At 35.1% G+C, this 22093-nt stretch overlaps 1 protein-coding gene across 1 annotated transcript; it reads left to right on the top strand.

Moving 5' to 3' along the window:
• The first annotated feature begins 2642 nt into the window (after positions 1-2642).
• LOC120180565 (NADPH:quinone oxidoreductase-like) lies at positions 2643-21819 on the top strand. Its single transcript, XM_039185879.1, has 6 exons — positions 2643-2652; positions 18322-18328; positions 20211-20311; positions 20456-20647; positions 20736-21029; positions 21305-21819. Exons 3-6 carry the CDS (start codon positions 20215-20217, stop codon positions 21715-21717), a joined length of 996 nt encoding a protein of 331 aa, XP_039041810.1. The 5' UTR covers positions 2643-2652; positions 18322-18328; positions 20211-20214; the 3' UTR covers positions 21718-21819.
• The last annotated feature ends 274 nt before the right edge of the window (positions 21820-22093 follow it).

The following is a 22093-nucleotide window of genomic DNA, read 5'->3' as shown; positions in this document are numbered from 1 at the left end:
TGACCATGTTTTGTCGAAGAATGACAGGATTCGTGAAGGATGATGGGCTATTAATTCACTGTTTCCAGGCCAGCTTGACGGGGTCAGCTGTCAGATGGTATAACCAATTAACCCGAGCTAAAATAGGGTCTTGGAAGGATTTGGCCAATGCGTTTAAAGAACAATACCAACACGTTACCGATATGATGCCTGATCGTGTTACTCTCCAAAATATGGAGATGAAGCATAATGAGACCTTCCGACAGTACGCTCAGCGCTGGAGGGATATTGCTGCTCAAGTGCACCCACCACTTATTGAGAGGGAGTTTATAACCATGTTTATAGATACGTTAAAATCTCCTTATATTGATCATATGTTAGGAGTGGCAACTAAGAGCTTCTCTGATATCGTGATGTGCGGAGAGATGATCGAGAGAGCATTAAAGAAGGGGCAGATTGTCGGTAGCCAAACTCCTGCAAAGAAACCCTATGTGAAAAGGAAAGAAGGAGAGGTGAATAATGTAAATTTCTCTGTGAGTAAGCCAAAGATGGGAAATTCTTCTTCATCCCAAGGAGAGACTAAGCGCGAGCATAACAATGAAAGGATGACGTTCACTCCCATACCAATGACTTACAGTGAGCTCTTTCATGGATTAGTCCAAGCTCACGTAGTGTCACCAAAATTCATTGATCCAATTAAACCACCTTATCCAAAATGGTTCAACGAAAATGAGACATGCGAATATCATGCAAATCTCAGAGGACATAACATTGAAAAGTGTCTCGCTTTTAAAAGAGTGGTTGAAGATCTGATCAAGAGAAAGGTGGTGTCCTTTAATGATTCTGAATCACCCTGTGTTGCTGCAAACCCGCTTCCAAATCATCAGAATCAGGGAGTGAACGCTATTGAGAAAAATCAGAAAATTAAGAGGAGAATTGAAGAAATAAGAACACCACTGAAGTGGGTATATGCTCAAATAAAGGAGAGAGGGTTGTTGAGCCCTAGAAATGAATGCTCAATGGAAAAAATAGAGAACTTTTGTGAATACCATGGTGAAAATGGTCATCAGATTCAGGACTGTCAAGAATTCAGGCAAATGGTCCAAGAATTAATGAACAAGCAGGAGTTGCAGTTCTATGAAGAAAGAATGGGTGAGAATGAAAGATATATCTGCGCTTCTGAAGAAAATTCAAGGGAAGCTGAAAAGAATTTAAAAAAGCCTGTCCTGGTCATATCGAAGCCAAATTACGAGGCCAGCAGTGGAAGTATAACATCTAGGGTGGTGATCAAAACCCCTGCGCCTTTTGCCTACAAGAGTAACAAGAGTGTTCCCTGGGACTATACATGCCAAATTAATACTCCTGAGAGTAAGGAGGAAGAGGTTGCTGAAGTTGGATTTTTCACCAGGAGTGGAAGATGCTATGCTCCTGGAAAGGCTGATAAAGCAAGAGATGTGGTTATTAAAGATCCTGATGATAAATTGAATGAGCCTGTTAAGATTGAGGAGGCTCAGGAATTTTTAAAGTTTCTGAAACACAGCGAGTATAATATTGTGGAACAGCTTCATAAGACCCCAGCGCGGATTTCAATGTTGTCTCTACTGTTGCATTCGGAAGTACATCGAAATACTCTGATCAAAGTGCTGAATGAAACTTTTGTAGGGAAGGATATACCAGTGGAACGTGTGGACAGGATGGTAAATCATATTAATGCAGATAATTTTATTTATTTTTATGATGACGAGATACCTGAAGAAGGAAAAGGCAGGGGCAAGGCTTTACACGTTACCGCTCATTGCAAAGGAGTCATCGTCTCTGGGGTGTTAATTGACAACGGATCGGCCTTGAATGTTATGCCATTCGCCACTCTAAATAGACTTCCTGTGGATGTATCACAAATGAGGGTTTGTAACAATGCTGTAAGGGCATTTGATGGGACAGAACGCAAGATAATGGGGAAGATGATTATCCCTCTCAGAATTGGCCCTACAACATTTGAAGTAGATTTTGTTGTCATGGATATTCATCCGAGTTATAGTTGCTTGCTAGGGAGACCCTGGATTCACATGGCTGGGGCAGTTCCTTCCTCCCTTCACCAAAAGCTCCGATTCATTGTTGATGGGACTCTGGTGACCATCAAAGCGGAAGAAGACATCATTGCCTCTATCACTACAGATGCACCATATGTAGGGGTAGATGAAAATGCACTAGAGTCCTCCTTCCAGTCCTTGGAATTTGTTAATGCTACTTTTATCTCTGAGGGCAAAAGAATTCCCATTCCTCATCTTTCAAAAAATACAAAGATGCAATTAAAGGAGACCTTAGCTAGAGGAGCAAAGGTAGGGAAAGGCTTGGGAAAGAAATTGCAAGGAATCACTGAAGGATCGGCTCCAGTTCCTAAAAGAAATTATTTTGGTCTCGGATACAAACCAACGTACCATGATAAAGTCAAGGATGCACAAAAGTTTAAAGAAAGAAGGAAGGCAAGAGTAAAGGGAGAAGATCTTGTTTGGGGACCCATGGTCATTCCACCACTCTCCAAATCTTTTGTGTCTGGAGGATTTGTGATTGGCACGCTGAAACAGTCAGGAGATATTGAAGATACAGAATTTGTTGAAAATTTATTGGGAAGCCTGAGCATCAACGTTATCACAGAAGATTCTACTGGAGAGTGTTCATTGGCATCAATTCGTCCGTGTCCTCCTGGCTATGTTTTGAACAATTACACTGTTGAAGAACTCCCGGTGTTCTATAAGCACTTTTCAAAGTAATGCATAATAACAAATCTGTCTCCTTTTGACCCAAATATAATAGGGCTTTTGTAAAAGGACAAATTGTTATTTGTCATTGCTTTAATGAAACAGTGTTCTTCTTTCATTCTAATCTTAGCAAGTATTTTATTCATCTCTTGAGTATTCTTTATTCTTTATTGATAATTATTCTCTTAATAAACATTAAATAAAATTTTTGTCCACAGCCAAATATACTCCTTTTGATTCGCAGGTCTTCAGATATCAACTGTTCGAGTAATGATACTTTTGAACCACAAATTGATTTTGAAAATGACATGTGTCTCGAAGAATCTGAGGGTTATAAAGATGAAGAGGAATGTGAGCTAAACTCTGAGCTTGTTAGAATGATGGAGCAAGAAGATAGACAAATATTGCCCCACAAAGAGACAACTGAAACAATAAATTTGGGAACAGAAGAGGATATAAAGGAGGTTAAAATTGGCACTTCACTCTCACCAAAAATAAGAGATGGTCTTATAAGCCTTCTTCGGGAATATAGGGATGTGTTTGCTTGGTCTTATCAAGATATGCCGGGGTTGGAGACTGACATTGTGATGCACAAGCTACCAATAAAACCGGAATGCAAGCCTGTTCAGCAAAAACTTCGAAGAATGAGACCAGATATGCTATTAAAAATCAAGGAAGAAGTGAAGAAACAATTCGATGCTGGATTTTTACAAGTGGCCAAGTACCCTGAATGGGTAGCAAACATAGTGCCAGTTCCAAAGAAAGATGGCAAAGTTCGGATGTGTGTTGACTACCGAGATCTCAATCGAGCGAGCCCCAAAGATAATTTTCCACTCCCACATATCGATACTTTGGTTGACAATACGGCTGGTCATGCTCTTTTCTCTTTCATGGATGGTTTCTCAGGTTACAATCAAATTAAGATGGACCCAGAAGACATGGAAAAGACAACTTTTGTGACAATGTGGGGTACGTTTTGCTACAAGGTGATGCCCTTTGGACTTAAGAACGCCGGGGCAACATATCAAAGAGCCATGGTTACGTTGTTCCACGATATGATGCACAGGGATATAGAAGTGTACGTGGATGATATGATTGCCAAATCACAAACTGGAGAAGAACATGTAAAAGTCTTAAGGAAACTATTTTTAAGATTAAGAAAATACCAGCTCAAGCTTAACCCAACCAAGTGCACATTTGGAGCTACTTCAGGAAAGTTATTGGGATTTGTAGTCAGTGAGAATGGGATAGAAATAGATCCTGATAAAGTCAAAGCAATTTTGGAATTACCTCCCCCTAGAACGCAAAAGGAAGTACGAGGTTTTCTGGGAAGGTTAAATTATATTGCCAGATTTATCTCTCAGTTGACCGAGAAATGTGATCCAATATTCCGATTACTGAGAAAGCAAAACCCAGGAGAATGGGATGATAGTTGCCAAGAATGCTTCGATAGAATTAAGAGTTACTTAATTACTGCTCCTGTCTTGATGCCACCAATCCCAAACAAACCATTGATTTTATATTTGACTGTCTTTGAGAAGTCAATGGGATGTGTGTTGGCCCAACATGACGAAACTGGAAGAAGAGAGCGAGCTATTTACTATCTCAGTAAGAAATTTACTGACTGTGAGACTCGATACTCCTCCATCGAAAAGCTGTGTTGTGCTTTGGTATGGACTACTAAGAGGCTGAGACAATATTTGTTGTATCATACTACCTGGTTGATATCAAGACTGGATCCGTTAAAGTACCTGATGGAATCAACGGCTCTAACTGGAAGGATGGCGAGATGGCAAATGTTGTTGTCCGAATTTGATATAGTCTACATGAACCAGAAATCAGTCAAAGGAAGTGCTATTGCAGATTTCCTGGCAAGCAGAGCATTAGAAGACTATGAGCCAGTAAAATTTGATTTTCCGAATGAGGACTTGATGAGTATATTTGTTACTGAAGAAGATACTCCGAAAAATGAAGCATGGAAAATGAACTTCGATGGCGCTTCTAATGCTGTGGGACATGGAATTGGGGCAATACTAGTTTCACCTGAGGGAGATCATTATCCTTGTACTAGTAGGCTCGCCTTTGAATGCACTAACAATATGGCAGAGTATGAAGCATGTATCTTGGGTATTCAAGCTGCAATTGAGCGCAAAGTTAAAAGCCTAGAAGTATTCGGCGATTCTGCTCTGGTTATTTATCAGCTTCGTGGGGAATGGATGACTCGAGACTCCAAGTTGATAGAATACAAGAACTTAGTGATGGAGTTGATCAAAGAGTTTGAAGAAATTTCTTTTGCTTATCTTCCTCGTGAAGAAAATCAAATGGCAGATGCCTTGGCTACGTTGGCAGCTATGTTCAAGGCCGATGATCAATCTCGAATGATGCCTATTCGGATGAGTATAAGAGAAATGCCAGCTCATTGTTGCAACATAGAGGAAGAAGAGGATGATAATCTCCCATGGTATTATGATATTCTCCAATATGTGAAGTATCGGGCTTACCCGGCGGAGGCAGCTGAGAATGATAAACGGACCTTAAGAAGATTAGCAATGGGGTATGTCCTTGATGGAGATATATTGTATAAAAAGGGCAAGGATCAGGTGCTTTTGAGGTGTGTGGATAGAATTGAGGCCAAGAAAATACTTGAGGAAGTCCATGAAGGAGTTTGTGGAACACATGCTAATGGATTCACAATGGTTAGAAAAATCATGAGGTTTGGGTACTATTGGTCCACTATGGAAGGAGATTGTATCAGATTTGCTCGAAGATGTCATAAATGCCAGATTCATGATAACCAAATACATGTTCCTCCTTCACCACTCCATGTAATGAACGCACCTTGGCCGTTTTCAATGTGGGGCATTGATGTCATTGGGGCAATTTCACCGAAGGCCTCAAATGGACATCGTTTTATCTTAGTGGCTATAGACTATTTCACCAAATGGGTTGAAGCTGCCTCTTATGCTAATGTCACAAAAGGAGCAGTGTGCAGATTTCTAAAAAGAGAAATCATTTGTAGATATGGAACACCTGAAAGGATCATCACAGATAATGCATTGAATTTGAACAACGATTTAATGAAGGAAGTTTGCACAAAGTTAAAGATCAAACATCACAATTCGGCTCCTTATCGCCCAAAAATGAATGGGGCAGTAGAGGCAGCGAATAAAAACATCAAGAAGATCATCACAAAAGCAACTGAAACATATAGAGACTGGCATGAGAAATTACCTTTTGCATTGCTTGCTTATCGCACGTCCGTTCGTACATCTACTGGGGCGACACCATTCTCTTTGGTATATGGGATGGAAGCAGTTTTACCTATTGAGGTGGAAATACCTTCTTTGAGAGTATTGATGGAGTTGAAACTAGACGAAGCTGATTGGGTACAAAGTAGGTTTGATCAATTAAATTTGATTGAGGAGAAAAGGCTGAGAGCTATCTGCCATGGCCAAATGTACCAGAGAAGGATGATACGAGCATATGACAAGAAAGTCAGACCTCGAGAATTTCGTGAAGGCGATTTGGTACTAAAAAAGATCTTACCTATGCAAAAAGACTTTCGAGGGAAGTGGATGCCGAACTGGGAAGGTCCCTATGTTGTAAAAAAGGCATTCTCAGGAGGAGCTTTGGTGTTAACAGAAATGGATGGGGAAGATTTGCCTAATCCCGTGAATTCAGATTCGGTCAAACGATATTACACCTAAAAAAAAAAAAAAAAAAAAAAAAAAAAGGAAATGAAAAATGAAAAATGAAAAAAAAGAAGAAAATAAATAAAGGAGGGTTCAAGGTGAAAACCCAAAATGGGCATCCTGAAACCAAAGGAGGATTCGAGTTGAAAATCCGTAATGGACGGCTCGAATAAATTGAAATGGTAAATTCCCTCGGAAGCCTAACGGTTTAGGGAAAGTCTCTCATGCTCACACATCTTTTGTACGATCTGAATCTTCGAAACACATGTCAACCTTCGAGAAAGATTTGGGGTGAAGAAATAGAAGGACTCAGCATTTGATATTCACTATATTTGTCCATTGTTTTTCTTTGTATATACCTGCTTTCTTGTCCCAAAAGATTGTACTTTCTCATTATCTGTCTTCAGTAAAATTTTTGAATTTGATTCAATGTCCTCGCATATATTCACCAAATTACTAATCAATAACAACATCAGTTATTATGCCTTACTCGGAAAAGTGTAAGAGTATGGGGATTTTGAAACAGGTGTTCGCCAGAGAACACATACAAAGACACGCTCCCATAAATCATTGAGCAAACCATTGAAAAAGGGTTCAGATTAAAGAAATCAGTTTCAACATAATCATACTTTTCCCAAAGCAAAGAAGTCCCAATTTAAAGGCATGCATCAAGGAAAGGTCATTCTGAATGAATTTTCTCTGAAAAATCAATCAATGACCAAAGAATCAAAGAGGCAAGATAAACTCTCTTGGGGTAGATCAGAAGGACCAAGTCAAAGAATATCTAATGAGAGGTCAAGGAAATAACCAGGCATGGATAAATGCATAAATATCGCATGTTCCGATCAAAGAGTATGAGAGATTCTTAATGCCAGGAACGAGATGAGCATAACCCTTTAAACATGCATTTAGATCATTCTTAGAGCATATTGATAACATGAAATCATGGCATATGACCATTTTACAGGATCTTCAAGACTTACTGAAGCAATGAATCAGTCAACATCAACTGACCAGCCGTCCTCATCACGTAGGAACCGTGTTATCACCTTTAGATGGCCAGATCTCTTCATCACGTAAGAGCCGTGTCAACCTGATAACCAGCCGTCCTCATCACGTAGGAACCGTGTTATCACCTTTAGATGGCCAGATCTCTTCATCACGTAAGAGCCGTGTCAACCTGATAACCAGCCGTCCTCATCACGTAGGAACCGTGTTATCACCTTTAGATGGCCAGATCTCTTCATCACGTAAGAGCCGTGTCAACCTGATAACCAGTCGTCCTCATTACGTAGGAACCGAGTTATCATCCCTAAAAATGACCAGATTTCCTCATCACGTAGGAGCCATGTCACCCTTAGACGACCAGACCTCTTCATTGCGTACGAGCAGTGTCGTCCCCACCAACAAAATTATCCATCTTTTCAAACCCAAAAAGAGGAGAACCAGACAAAAAAACGTGTTTTCTTGTCGTCTTTGCCCTATTCTTGTTAACACAAGAATGTGCAAAGAGGGGCAGCTGTAAACACCCGTTTTTGTCCGGGTTTTTTTTCCGTTTTATTATTATTATTATTATTATTATCATTATATTATTTTATTATTATTTATTATTACAATTTTTGCAGGCCTAGTCCCTAAGCCCAATTCAGATTACAGAGGCCCAACAACCCGAAGCCCATTTGGCCCAGAGACCCTAAGCCCAATTCAGATTACATTGGCCCAATCCCGGTCCCCAACAACCCATCAGATTAGGGTTTCAAACCCTAAATCAGTTTAGGGTTTCAAACCCTAAATCAGTTTAGGGTTTCAAACCCTAAATCAGTTTAGGGTTTCAAACCCTAAATCAGTTTAGGGTTTCAAACCCTAAATTAATTTAGGGTTTCAAACCCTAAATCAATTTAGGGTTTCAACACTAATCCCCTTCCAGCCGCCGTGTGACCCTTCTCTGCCTCAGCCGCCACAGCCGTTGGACCTTCATTTGCCCAGCCGGTCAAGCTGGCTGCTTCCCTCACCGCCGCTGTCATCGGAGCTGTGAAGAATCCATCCATCAAACAGTGACCGGTCCCTGTAAAAACAGTAACCAAATCAAAGAATAGTGGCCTAAACTTACCAAATCTAAAAACCCATTAAAATAACACCCGAAAATCCCGAAAAATCGGGATTTTATTCACCTAAATCAGAGAAATCAAAGGCTATCTACCTAGATATCATCATGATCTCAAGGGAAATCCACATGCAAGAAAAGATAAAAGACAAAAAGAAGAGAAAAGAGGGCGGTGATAACCAGAAAAAGAGAGGGAGGGCTAAAAAAAAACAAAGTGAAGGAGATCTTACCCTTGTAGAAAACCTCGTCGTTGTAGCCTAGCCAGAACAGAGAAGGCCGTATTGAAGGTAAACTGTCCCTTATTTTGGATCTAGGGTTTTCGGATAGGGGTTTTCGGTTTTTTTTGCTTGGGGTAGGAGAAAGGTTATTTGTTCAAAGGAAGAGAGGAGGGTTGGTCGTGGTTTGATCTCTCAAGCCATCGCCGCTGGCTGCGGCGGCCGTGGCCTTTTTTTTTTTTTTCTCTCCACGGCGGAGACAGAGGCGGAGAGGGAGAACTTTGAGAGCATTCTTTGGCTCTCTGTTTTAAGAAGGGAAGAAGTAGAGATGAGGGAATGAGGGCCAATCTCGTTTTAGGGCTTTAATGCCCCCTGTGAAACGGCCGTGTTTTAGAAAGAAGGGTTCTGCATTTTCCTCGTGTGGGTTAACTACACTTTTAGTCCCTAGGGTCTTGTAATCATATTGTTAGACCATTAAATGAAATGATAATTTCTTTGATTTCGAGCAATAAGTTTTCAGAACTTATAACTTAGTACTGTTATTGTTTGTTATGACATTTCTATTAACATTTGATTTTGGTCACGGCATTTATAAGTGTTGTAATTTAATCATCATGTGGAAATTGGTTTAACTGCTGTTGAATCCTTATGTTCCTGTTTTTTTTTCATTTTAGTCCTGTACATGATTTATGGTTTATTTTTAGCTTAGTACATATGCTATTTAGTATTTTTTAGTATGGACTCTGATTTATCTGAAATTGCTATTTTAATTTTTATTTTCTGTTTCTTTCATTGTAGTCCTTTAAGTTCCTGATTTTACCATTTTGGCTCTTTGAGTTTATGTGTTTGTTATTCTAGTCCTTTTTACTTGCTTTTTGATCATTTTATCTTAATTTGTAATATTTACTTATTTTTATTGTAGTCAGTTTTATATGATTTTGTTATTTGGTTATTTGTATTATGTAAATAATGTTGTTTGTTTCATTTAATGTAAAGATTCTATGTCGCATATTTTATTTATATTTATTCCCATTGTATTTCTCTATTGTATATTATTCGAATAATTTCAAGAACACATATTTATAGAACGGGCGTGGAAAGTATCACTTGATCGAAGTGGTACAATCCGATACGACGTTCGAACAGAATAAAAAATGCAAATTCTTCCTTTTACAAGCTTATAGAAATTATTTTATTGTTATTTTTTTTTTTGCTCTAATATTCAATAAATAGATCATAATTTATTTATTATTCTATTTTCATAATTTTTATTGTATTAATGGTTGTTATGTTGATATTAACGATACATAAATTAAGCATGTTTTATTTTCTACTCATGATGATATTATTTAGTGGTAATTCAAAGATAGGATATACTTTATAGATGAGAAATAGATGAGATAGCTTTCCCGTTGGAGGATTGCAAATCTCGAGATTTCTTACCAAGTGAAGTATTTCTATTATTTTAACTAATATTCAATAATTAGATCATATTCTTACTTCATACTCAAATTGTAATTTCCACCATTTACGACAATGTGTAAGCGACACAGTACCGATTTTGGGCGTTTTGGGGGTGTTTATCCTTCCCCACACGTAACCGACTCCCGAATCCATTTTAATTGAATCTTTGGTAAACGCAAATTTTTGTCTTATAAAATTATTTTTCTTAAAAATTGTTTTTAAAAGACGTTTTAGGTATTTGACCTACCTAACCCAAAGGTCGATGGCGACTCTTTTAAATTTTATTCAAATCCGTTCAAAATCACCAATTTTTCCAAAATAAAGTCGTAATCGTTTTTAAAATAATACAGAATTGTTTTACAAAAAAAATGGTTATGACAGACATCATTGCCTTGTTTTGCTCACAACACTCTGGACTATCCAAAGGATGCTGGCTTGCCCAAGTGATCCAGAAAACGTGTGTTGCATCGTGCAATCTTGATAGCTTCTGCTTGGTTTCAAATGGATCTAAAAGGTCGCATGATATGAAATGGAAGCTGCTGCTTTTGATTGGTGTTGTCTCAGGGTTTCGAGCTACCCCATAGATTTTATTCCAATTGGGTTTTGAGATAAGCCTTCTGGTTAACTCTCTTCCAACAAGACCAGTGACCCCAAAGATAATGGCAACATTGTTACTGTTTGCCATTGGAATCTTTGGCTTTGGCTTTGAACTCTGAACATTGAACCATCTTTATAGAAAGAAATGCACACCTAGGGAAGATGCTTGTATCTTAATTCTCTTGATGACTTTAATTAGGTTGTAGAGCTGTTTAATGAGTTAAATAAAACCCCTAAATAGGCCGGCAATTCTCTTCTTTTTGAAGGGGAAGGGGAAGGGGAAGGGGGTTGGTTGGATTATTATACTAACCAATTAGTAGATATCTAAGGATATGAAAACCCTTTCTTTTTTAGAATAATTTCTTTTTCACCATTGTAGTTTAAAAAATTATGTTACAATCACTAACGTTATTGATTTGTAATAAAATGATTAGTTTATTGTTAATGGTGGTTGTCTCACTTGTGAAAATCTTCGTACTACGTATAATTTATTTTCATATCTTTACCACATAATTTATTAAAAATAATTTAACTATTTTTAAACCCTAAATACACACTTAAATCTGCAATAAATTCATCATAAAATTCAACGTCCAGCTTCACCATCCTCATCATCCCTTTCAGCTCCATTTTCATCACCAAATCAACCAACACTGTCCAAAGTTCATCTTTGCTAAATCCACACTGGTAAAAAGGAAAAAGAGAACGAGAGCTCTTATTTAAATGTTTCAGCCGTTGGAGAAGATGCTGATAGTGGTGGTGATAGGCTGTGGTAGTAAGGACTTCAAGAAATAAATTAAATAGAGGCTACATTTTGAAGAGGAAAATGAAATGAAAAAGAAAAAAAGGAATGAACACTACCAAATGAGAGGCTTACATGGAACAAGCTTACCAAATAAGCAAAACATGCGAGGTCAGAATATTGTAACTCGAGTAACAAATGTTACCGGTGGAGTGATCATTTTATTATAAAAACTGGATAGCATTAATGATCATAGTGTAACTTTTCAAACTTAAGTGGTGAAAAAAAAACTACCCTAAACATTAGTGACCAGTGGTATAATTCACCCTTGTTATTAAGTTGTTGCCATGTTCTTGAGACCTTCGTAGTTAGTTATAAGCACAGTGGCCGATTCTTTGCAAGCATGCCATCTAAGTTTCACGTTTTAAGTAAAATGGGTTAAAATATTCTGTGTCAATGGTCAAAGCCATTATTCAGGGCCTAATCTATTTCATAGGCACTTTTTATGACAACAATTAAACAACCCATTTCTTCAAGTTTTTTTAAAAAATAATGCTAATTTTCCATTATTTTCTGTTACAAAATAATTGCAGTTGCTATTACTATGGGCGTTTGTAAACGGATATCACATTCTATAAATTATGCTTATTTATATAACATAAATTTGAAGAGAAGTATTTTTTAATTTATTTATATTCTTACTTTATTTATAGATATAATCATCAATTATTTTATAAGTTTGATAGTTTTAAGTTTATATTTTTTATACAATATATTTAAAATAATTTTTAGTTTATTTTATTTATAATTTATTTATTAATATTTATATTTAATTATTTTACATATGAAAAATAAGAAATGTCTTTCTTTGCGTTTTTTTATTGTTCATGAATAAAATCTAACTATTCATAAACATTAATGGAATAATACATGTAATTTGAAATAAAAAACATAAATTTAATGTTAACGTTTTTAATAAATAAAAATAAAAATAAAAGCAAATATAAGTAAAATTCCACTTATTCAAATTCAATTCATTTCGTACTTCATGTCAATGGACTCCTCAACTTACAGGGTAAAAATTCTTAAGTGGTAAAAATTCTTAAGTGACTACTCAAAAGAATGTTTACACAACAATTATGCATTATTTAAGCATTTTAAAATCGAAATCATATTTGTTATTGCAAGAATAAACTGGATTAAGTTTTGATTTGGAATAGGATTCTATTAGTAATTGTTTATGAATTATGATTATAAGTAGTTTAGCAACTGAAGATATACAAGTATGCATATGGTACAAGTAGAAATATAATACTATAATTATGTTTTTTTTTGAAAGGATAATCATAAAATATTATTTAACTGGTTTGAATACAAGCCTACAACAGGCTGGAATGATGGGTTCTATCCCAAGACTTTGAATTGAATAAATAATTATAAGCCTCTCAATTTTCAATTTGTTGTTGGAAATGACATCAAGAAATTAAATGGAATAGATACATCGAGAATCATGTGGTGTTGTTAAAAGTGACGACATGAAAGGCTTTTTTTTTAAAAAAAAAACTAGGTATTCTCTAATATGTAATTTAATACTCCATTGCATAGGATTAATGATCATATTTTTATGTGATTTTAAATATTGTTATACGGTGAATTTATTGAGTGGTTCTAATGGTTAAAAAATAATATTATATTCTTTTGAAATTTTGGGTTCAAGTAATTGTGTTTGTTGAATGTGTTTATATTGTTGTTAATTGTTAAGAAAAATTCTGAATAAATACCATCTTATAATCATCCAAAATATTAAAAAATATTTGTGTTGCGGTCTCGCCAATGATAAAAATACTTAATCTCTTCCGCTACCAAAATGTATCGACTATTGTTGTGTCTCTACAACCTGTTGCGACTACCACTCATATTTTGGGTGCTGGAACTTTACTCGTATCAATTTATGAGATTTTAGTGACATGGGACTAATATAAAAATTAGACCTCTAATAGTAAATATAAAAAAAATTGAAAACAAAACTAAATAAATTTGCTTGTAAATTATTTTTATTATATTTAATAAAATATCTAATAAATACATCAAATTTTAAATAGAAAACACCTAGAAATTTTATTAAACACCTAACTATTCACCCAAAACAAGCATGATCCTCTTTTAAAAGAGGAAATTAAACAAAGACCGCTACAACAATATTTCTGATAGGAAAAGAAAAATGAACTTGAACAAATTCAGCTCTTCTCTACCCTAAGCAGAACTTCTTCTATTGATTCTGAACTTACTATTCAAAGTGAGCTCTCTTCTCTTGAGCATGCAGAAAATTTATTCTTAAAACAGAAGGTCAAAATTTAATGGCTTAAGGAGGGTGACAAATGCTCTAAATACTTCCACTCGGTCATTGCATCAAAAAACAAGAGAGAAACTATTAGATTCCTAGTGAATGATCAAGGCAGTAGATTGGAAGATTTTGATGACATGGCTTATGAAGTAATTCATTTTTTTAATAATCAATTGGGGAAAGCAGACATGAATGCTAAAAAGAGTGATCCCATTGTTTTTAAAAATCTGCTTCATTTTAATCTGTCCCCTGAGGCTTTAGCAGACTTGGAAAAAAAATCACTGATGAGGAGATTAAGGATGCTTTTTTCAGCCAAGGTAACGATAAGGCTCCTAAGTCGGATGGCTTCACACCTTTCTTCTTCAAATCTACTTGGTCAGTGGTTGGGGAAGATGTTATAAAAGTTGTTAAATATTTTTTTCAAAACTATTGGGTGTTACCAGATTTTAATTCTACTATTATTGCTCTGGTCCCTAAGATCACTAATCCTAGCAAAGTCAAAGACTATAGACCCATCTCTTATTGCTCTGTGGTCTATATGGCAATTACAAAGATTCTTGTTCAAAGGCTGAAAAATCTTCTCCCTGACCTGATTACTCTTAATAAAACAACCTTTGTTAAGGGAAGAAACATTATTGACAATACTCTCCTAGCCCAAGACCTAGTCAAAGGCTATGGTAGAAAATCTATCTCTCCAAGGTGTGCGATCAAGATTGAACTTCAAAAGGCATTTGATTCTCTTGACTGGGGCTTCCTTTTATCCATTCTCAAAGCTATTGGTCTCCCTACCAAATTCATTTCTTGGATTCAAGCTTGCTATTCTGGAGCTAGATATTCAATCTCTTTTAATGGTTCTTTAATTGGCTATTTCAAAGGTGAAAGGGGCCTTAGGCAGGGTGATCCTTTATCACCCATTCTTTTTGTTCTAGTTATGAATATTCTTTCAAAGCTCCTTAATCTTGCTGCCATCAAAGGTTTATTCGGTTATCATCCTAAATGCAAGAAAATAGGGCTCACGCATCTTACTTTTGCTGATGACCTCCTTATCTTTTGCAAGGGAAATATAGAGTCAATTGCTGGAGTTATTTTTGTTCTTCATAAATTTTATGAAATCTCTGGACTCCAACTTAATGTGGCTAAATCTGAAATTTTTGCAGCAGAAATTTCTCCAAGGAACCTTGAACTCATCAAAATCTCTACTGGTTTCAAGATAAGCCTTCTGCTGGTGAGGTATCTAGGGGTCCCTCTTGTTCCTCGAAAACTCACTATTAAGGACTGCTTCCCTCTTATTGATAAGATCAAATCCAGAATCCACCAGTGGTCTGGGAGGCACTTAAGCTATGCTGGTAGGTTAGAACACATAAAAACTGTTTTACAGAACATTGCAAACTTCTGGTGTCGCCAATTCCTGCTTCCTCAATCTGTTATTAACAGAATAAACCAACTTTGCTCAAGATTTCTATGGAGAGGCTCTGACACTTCAGCCTCTGGAGCAAGAGTAAGTTGGAGCAATTTATGCAAACCTAAATCTGAAGGAGGACTAGGCTTAAAAGATTTAAAATCTTGGAATAAGGTTTGCATGATTCTGTTAATTCACAACCTTCTTGCTGGTCAAGGTTCTTTGTGGATTGCTTGGACTTATTCTTATGTAATCAAAAATAATGATTTTAGTCAAATGTCTACCAGTGCATCCTCAAGCTACATATTCAAAAAAAATTTGAAACTGAAAAATGAAGCCATCCCCATTCTTAATGCTGGTATTACGACTGCTAAAAGGATTTGGGAAGAAGTAAGACACAAACATGATAAAGTCCCTTGGCAAAAACTTATTTGGTTTCCCCTTCACATCCCTAAATTTAGTGTTATTACTTGGTTGGCAATCCTTGATAGACTCCCAACTAGGGAAAGACTACTACGTATGAGACTCACTACTGCTGGTTATTGTATATTCTGTAATTATGCCCTTGAAACGAGAAATCATTTATTTGCTAAATGCACTTGGTCACTTCTCTTTGGAATGGTATTTTGAACCTGTCTCTTCTGTCCGTACCTCAAATGTCATGGGAAATCAAGCTTGCTTGGGCTTCATCAACTTGGAAAGGTAAGTCTCTCTTAACCTCTGTCATGAAGATTGCATGGTGTGCTTTCATCTACAAAGTTTAGGAGGAAAGAAACCGTCGAATGTTTCAAGGCAAATTTCGAACTGTTGAAGACTTGCTTGGTTCTATTAAAGAGACAGTAGGACTTCAACATATGAATAGAGATTTCAATGGGCTTGATAATGTTAATATGCTTCTTTGTAACAATTGGAATATAGCCTAACCAATTTTTTTGTATAGTGGTCTTTGACCTTCTTTGAGACATTGTATTTTCTTACTTGGATAAATAAAAAATCTTACTTATCCAAAAAAAATAACAAAAAAATAATTAAGTAAAAAGTGAAAAAGCCATTAATTTTTTAATAATTAGTAACAAACAATGCAACGTTAAGTTTGATTTTGAAAAAGAAAATAATTGAATGATCAAAATAGAAATAAAGTAATAGGTGGATGACTAAATAGATTATTTTTTATTATTTGTAAATTTATAATTTTAGGTTACGGGTAAAAAGGGCAAGTGCCCCTCTTTTCCAGGCTCACGGACGGGCCTGACTTAATTGGGTTATTCTGTCTTACATATTGATGTGGAACTTGTGAGTGATGATGATTCGTCTGAGTTGGCATCTCTGTAGTATTTATGGTGAACCGGGTTGTTTGTTGATCGTTATTGGACTTGGGCGTTACTTTAGGACCTTCGTAGATAGATTTATACATTATGCAAACATTTAAAGTACACATCATAACCTCGCTTTCATGCACTATAATATATAGAAGTTTACGGAAATCACATCCTAAATATAGAAGTTTAGGGCTTCTTCTCTCATTTGTTTCATTTTTCCTCTCTCCCACTCAAATGTTCTTTTTGCTGTCTAAATGTTCTTCATTCAGACTTGGATTTTGAATGTTAAATAATTTTAGTTTTTATTTTTATTTTTAAATCCTCCCTCCGACCTGGAGTTTGACAGTAATATTATTTAACTCTCTTCTTTTTTCTTTTTTCTTTTGAGGATTTTCGATATAAATTTCTTTTGAATATGCATATCTTTGTTTATGAAAAATTCAAAATTTATTGTTTATTTACTTTTTATTTAGCTTGATTTCTATTATTTTCATATGCTATTTTATTTAGCTCGATTTTATTTAGTTTTTTGTTGTAAAAATCTGATTTTTTGTTCATATGTAAAAATTTATGATTTCTAGGGGATCTAGTGAGTTTTTAGTTGATGATGAGTTGATGGTCCAAAGAAAGAAGATGGGTTGAACGAGAAATGTTGATGGCAATGTTAGGGTTAACTTTGTAGATCCCCCTCCTCCTCCTCCTTGTTTCATCTTTTTTCTTTAGTTTTTTTTTCAGTGATTAAAGTCAATTTTATATTTTCAGAGTCGGATTCGCGTCATGTTAAATAATATTAAAATCATAATGAGGTCAAAGTTAAATTCGGATTATGATTGTATTGTATCGTGTCGGAATCCGAACAGACAAAAATTCAACCCAACTCTACTAGAGATGGACATAGGAACTGAATTCGACGGGTTCTGCCCAACTCAATCTTAGAGGGTCAATTTTTTTATAAAAAAAATTAGGTTTGGGTCGGATCAGGTTTAGATTTAGAGTAAAAAATACTTGACCCAATCGACCCGAAAAATAATATTATTATATCTTATATATTTAGATATAATTACAACAATACCCCTCTCTATATTATTATTTTCAATTAGAATCCTATTTTTATTGAATAAAAATAATATTTTTTAATATATATATATGTTTCGGGTTGAGTTGGAATCGAGTTTTATCTCAAAAAGTCGGGTTGGATTCGGGTCGGATAAAATCACTCTAATCTTGGGTCGAGTCAGATTTCAAGTGGAGGGAATATATTTTTTGGTCGAGTCGGATTGACCAAAAATCCGACCCATGCCCATCCCTAAACTCAACCCATTACCATCTCTAATCACCATAGTCACGATCACTTTCATTACTTTCTTTCCATGCTTGCAACCTATATTATATTTTCTTGGATACATATTAAGTTAAATCATAATTAGTTTTGCAGAAAAATCCTATTGATATTACTTTTATTCTGGGATGTAATTAATATTGACCGTAAAACACAAAAGATTAGTTAATTCTTAGTTATTACACTTTATAAGTACGTTGGTAGGAACAAAGAGAGAAAAATCATGCAGCAATCTAATCGATATGGTCTGTAATATTTAATCATAACTTCATGTATATTAAAGATAAAACGATTTAGGTTGTAAGCATGGGAAGGAAGGAAGGAATGTGATGGTAATTATGGTTAACGAAGAGAGAGAGGAGGGGGAGTTTAAAAGTTGAAGAAGAGATGAAGATATAATGTTGATATAAAAAAAATTAAAATAAAATTCATACTTTGAATTACCTCCAATTAATCCATTTTTCTTTCTGACAAAACACCATTTTAGCCCACATACTTTGAAACATTTTCAGTTAAGTCCAATATCTCAATTTTGACACTACTTCACCAAAGGTATTTCATCACATCTTATTTACTCCAATATTGTTAATTAATTCAATATTAGACTCAGTAGTCGATACTAAAAAAATATTATAATAAAATTCCATAATCTAATACCAGAGATTCTAAGATGTTACAATTATGACATTTCCCCCCGAAACCCTACGTCCAAACAAAATTGTGCGGCCCACGCTCAATTATTTTGTCCACCCGATTATTTTGCATGTGATTCATACTTTAGCATAGGTCTATTTCAAATTTAATGCTCAATTATTTTAATCGTACGGTCATAAAGCGATTATTTTCTAATGTCATACATATTGTAGTAAAATATTATCCTAATGGGTCTATTTCAGATTCATTGCCCTGGTTTCTCTCACCTTTTATCTATTTCAATCGGACGGTCATGAATCTCACCAGCTACCTACCTTCAATTATTTCAATCGGACAGTCATAAACCTCTCCACCTGCCTACCTCAACTCACCAAAGAATGTCCAGCCTATCCCATTTGATTTTTTTTTTACAAAATATAAGATTATATTTAAAAATAAAATTATCGAAATGTTACATTACATAATATATTACTTAAAATTTTCTTGTTTGATTTGTTTCACAGAAAGTAATATTACAATATTTAATTAAAGGAATATAAGATATGAAAAAAAAAATATTTCACTAAATTTTCTTTGATATATATTTTTTAATAAGTTGAATTCTCAATATTAAAATCAATATGTTAACATGAAAGTTCATAAAATATATATACTTTTTTATTATTTATAATTTATATATTTTTTTAATAAAATTTGTACATAAATAATTTAATATATATTTTATTTATTTGAAAACACATAAACATACTTATATCAATATAATTGTGTGTTTATCTTTAGGTATTACGTTTATTTATTTTATTTTATGTTACATGTATGACTTATACAACAAAATATCATATCAAATTATTTGACAAAATTAATAGAAAATATAAAAAATATAAAATGAATTTTTTTTCTGAAAATTAATCCTAAAAATTAAACGTAATAAAACACATGCCAAAAATAAAAGTTGAATCAATCGGATACATAAAAAATAATTAAAATAAAATTAAGTTTTGATATATTTTTTTATATTTTATATGCATCATATTATTTTAAAAAATTCAAAATTATTAAAAAATAAAATAAATTTATACTCATGTAATTAAATACAAAAAGAATGATCATTTTGAAATAATTATATTACTTCAAGGCTATTATTATCATAAGGGGAGATAATTGTCTAATACTTAAAGAAAATGGAAGGAATGACATTTTCAGAAAAAAAGTCCAAAAATTCACTGTAAGGAATACTTCATTACTCCTAGGAGAGAATACTCTTAAACCAAACGTGAGTATTTGATTTTAAAAAAGATTATTCTTTTTGGTAATGATCTTTTCCGCGAATCAAACGTTTTTTAGGGTAAACTACACATTTAGTATTTAATTATCACTTTTATTTCGTTTTAGGCATCTAATTATTATTATTTTTAAATCATATTTAACGTTACATTTTAATTTGATTTTGATCATATGTAGTTAAAAAATTAATATCAGTGGTGTACAAAATGAAACCAAAACCTATTTTAGGTACGATTTATACCCTTACTTTTATCACCCTTTCACCCTATATATAGAAGCCATACACGGTTATCTTACTCATTATAGTATAGCCGAGGAGAGCAATGGAATCCATGGCAGGAGCAAAACCAGTGATCAAAGTGGCTGCCCTTTGTGGGGCTATAAGTAAAGGCTCTCACAACAGAGCCTTACTTCGTTATGGTATTAATGTTCTTGCAAATTCACGCGTAAACGAATGTTCTTGCTTTGGTTTCTGGGAAATACTGATTTTCTTTTACCTATTGACGTCTAAAGATGTTGTTTATGTTTCTGGGAAATGTTGATTTGGGTTTTGTTTTGTTTCAGCTATCGAGTTAACTAAGCAAGACATTGATGGGATCGAGATTGACTACGTAGAAATTGCACCACTTCCTATGTTCAACACCGATCTCGAGGTTGATGGCAAGTATCCGGAGGTTGTTGAGGCTTTCCGGCATAGGATTTTGGCGGCTGATAGCGTCCTTTTCGCTTCCCCCGAGTACAACTATTCCGTTACTGGTATTATCTCATCTCAGCTTTCTTCTTGCATTGTACTGTATTATTTTCTGCACTTTTAAAAACTATATTATTATCTGCACGGTACTAGCACCCTTGAAGAATGCGATTGACTGGGGTTCTCGACCACCGAATGTTTGGGCTGATAAGGCGGCTGCCATCGTAACTGTCGCCGGAAGTTTAGGCGGTGCGCGGGCACAATATCATTATCGACAAATTGGGGTTTATCTTGATCTTCATTTCATCAACAAACCTGAGTTTTTCTTGAATGGATATGGGTCTCCACCTAAGTTTGATAGTGATGGCAACCTTATTGATCAAGCATCCATGAAGAGATTGAAAGAAGTTCTTCTTTCCTTGCAAGCATTTACCCTGCGTCTCCGAGGTAAGTGGTGCTCAATCCATTATCAAACTTTTTTTAATGCATATGGAAGCACAGCCAGTTTTATTAAAAAAGAAAAAATCTATATAAATGTTTGCAACTATAAACATAAACTAAACACACAATTAGGACATCAGCCTACAAAGGGACTAGCGGCTTAAAGAAAAGAGAGAACTTATTTTATCCTAAAGAAGTGCCTGAAATGCAATATGACTTGACAAAAGCAACATTTATCCTGTCATCTTTCACTTGTTAATTGACTTCTTCCATTGATGTAGGCTGCAATTCCAATCTCTCAACAATATCAGAGTTCCCAAGGAAGATCTGCAAATTATCCGAGGAAGGACAAGCCTTAACACCATTCCCCGACGGAAATCTTGCGCAAAAATTCCATACTAGCTCAGAATACAAGCGTGGAATAACATCTGAGCCTTATGATTGGTATGATCGGGAAACCTGCAACAATGAGAAAAGTGTCCTTAGTCTGTTTCAAGACACCCATTTGGGGCTCAAGAACAGAAGGTACACTCCTAATGTTAGAGAAAGGATGTATAAATTTGTTTTGGTTACGTCTTGGGTGTTTTTCCTCATTGTATTCATGCTCGATTATCGGGTTAAGATTGCTGAGGACGCTTGCTGCAAGAGGAGTGTATTTTGCAGGGGCCTTGATCTATGGAAGGCCTATAGTTAAACTGCTGTGCAGGGTCGCCATAGTAGACGCTCTGGTTTTTTTTATGTATTCAGTTTCGATATGAAATATGCATGGGGAACTTGTCAGAATAAGATCAAGCTATGTGATTGCTTGGCTTGTAAAATAATCTCTTGTACCAGAGTTGTTTTAGTTGACATGCTGTTTTTGTATTAGAAGTCATTGTTACTGCGTTTGGCCTGTGTTTGAATGGACGTCTGCAGCTCTATTTAGCCATTCTGAAGTTAATAACAGTTTTATCTGATGTTTGATTAATAGCTTGAGATGGAAGTGGATTGGGCACTTTTAGATAATATTACTTATCGAATATCAAAATTCAATGTTTTTTTTGTCGTTATTGCCTCTAAACATAAAACCC

Source organism: Hibiscus syriacus, unplaced genomic scaffold (genome assembly GCF_006381635.1).
Source record: "Hibiscus syriacus cultivar Baekdansim isolate YM2019G1 unplaced genomic scaffold, ASM638163v2 tig00112498_pilon, whole genome shotgun sequence".
NCBI lineage: Eukaryota > Viridiplantae > Streptophyta > Magnoliopsida > Malvales > Malvaceae > Hibiscus > Hibiscus syriacus.
The sequence above is the reverse complement of the archived record's forward strand: the minus strand, read 5'-3'. Positions and strand labels throughout refer to the sequence as shown.

Bases quoted from the DNA above. Each gene is read 5' to 3' on its own strand.
- LOC120180565 (XM_039185879.1), top strand. From the start codon at position 20,215: ATGGAATCCATGGCAGGAGCAAAACCAGTGATCAAAGTGGCTGCCCTT. The intron at 20,312-20,455 runs GTATTAATGTTC...GTTTTGTTTCAG, and splicing joins CAGAGCCTTACTTCGTTATG to CTATCGAGTTAACTAAGCAA. The intron at 20,648-20,735 runs GTATTATCTCAT...GCACGGTACTAG, and splicing joins GTACAACTATTCCGTTACTG to CACCCTTGAAGAATGCGATT.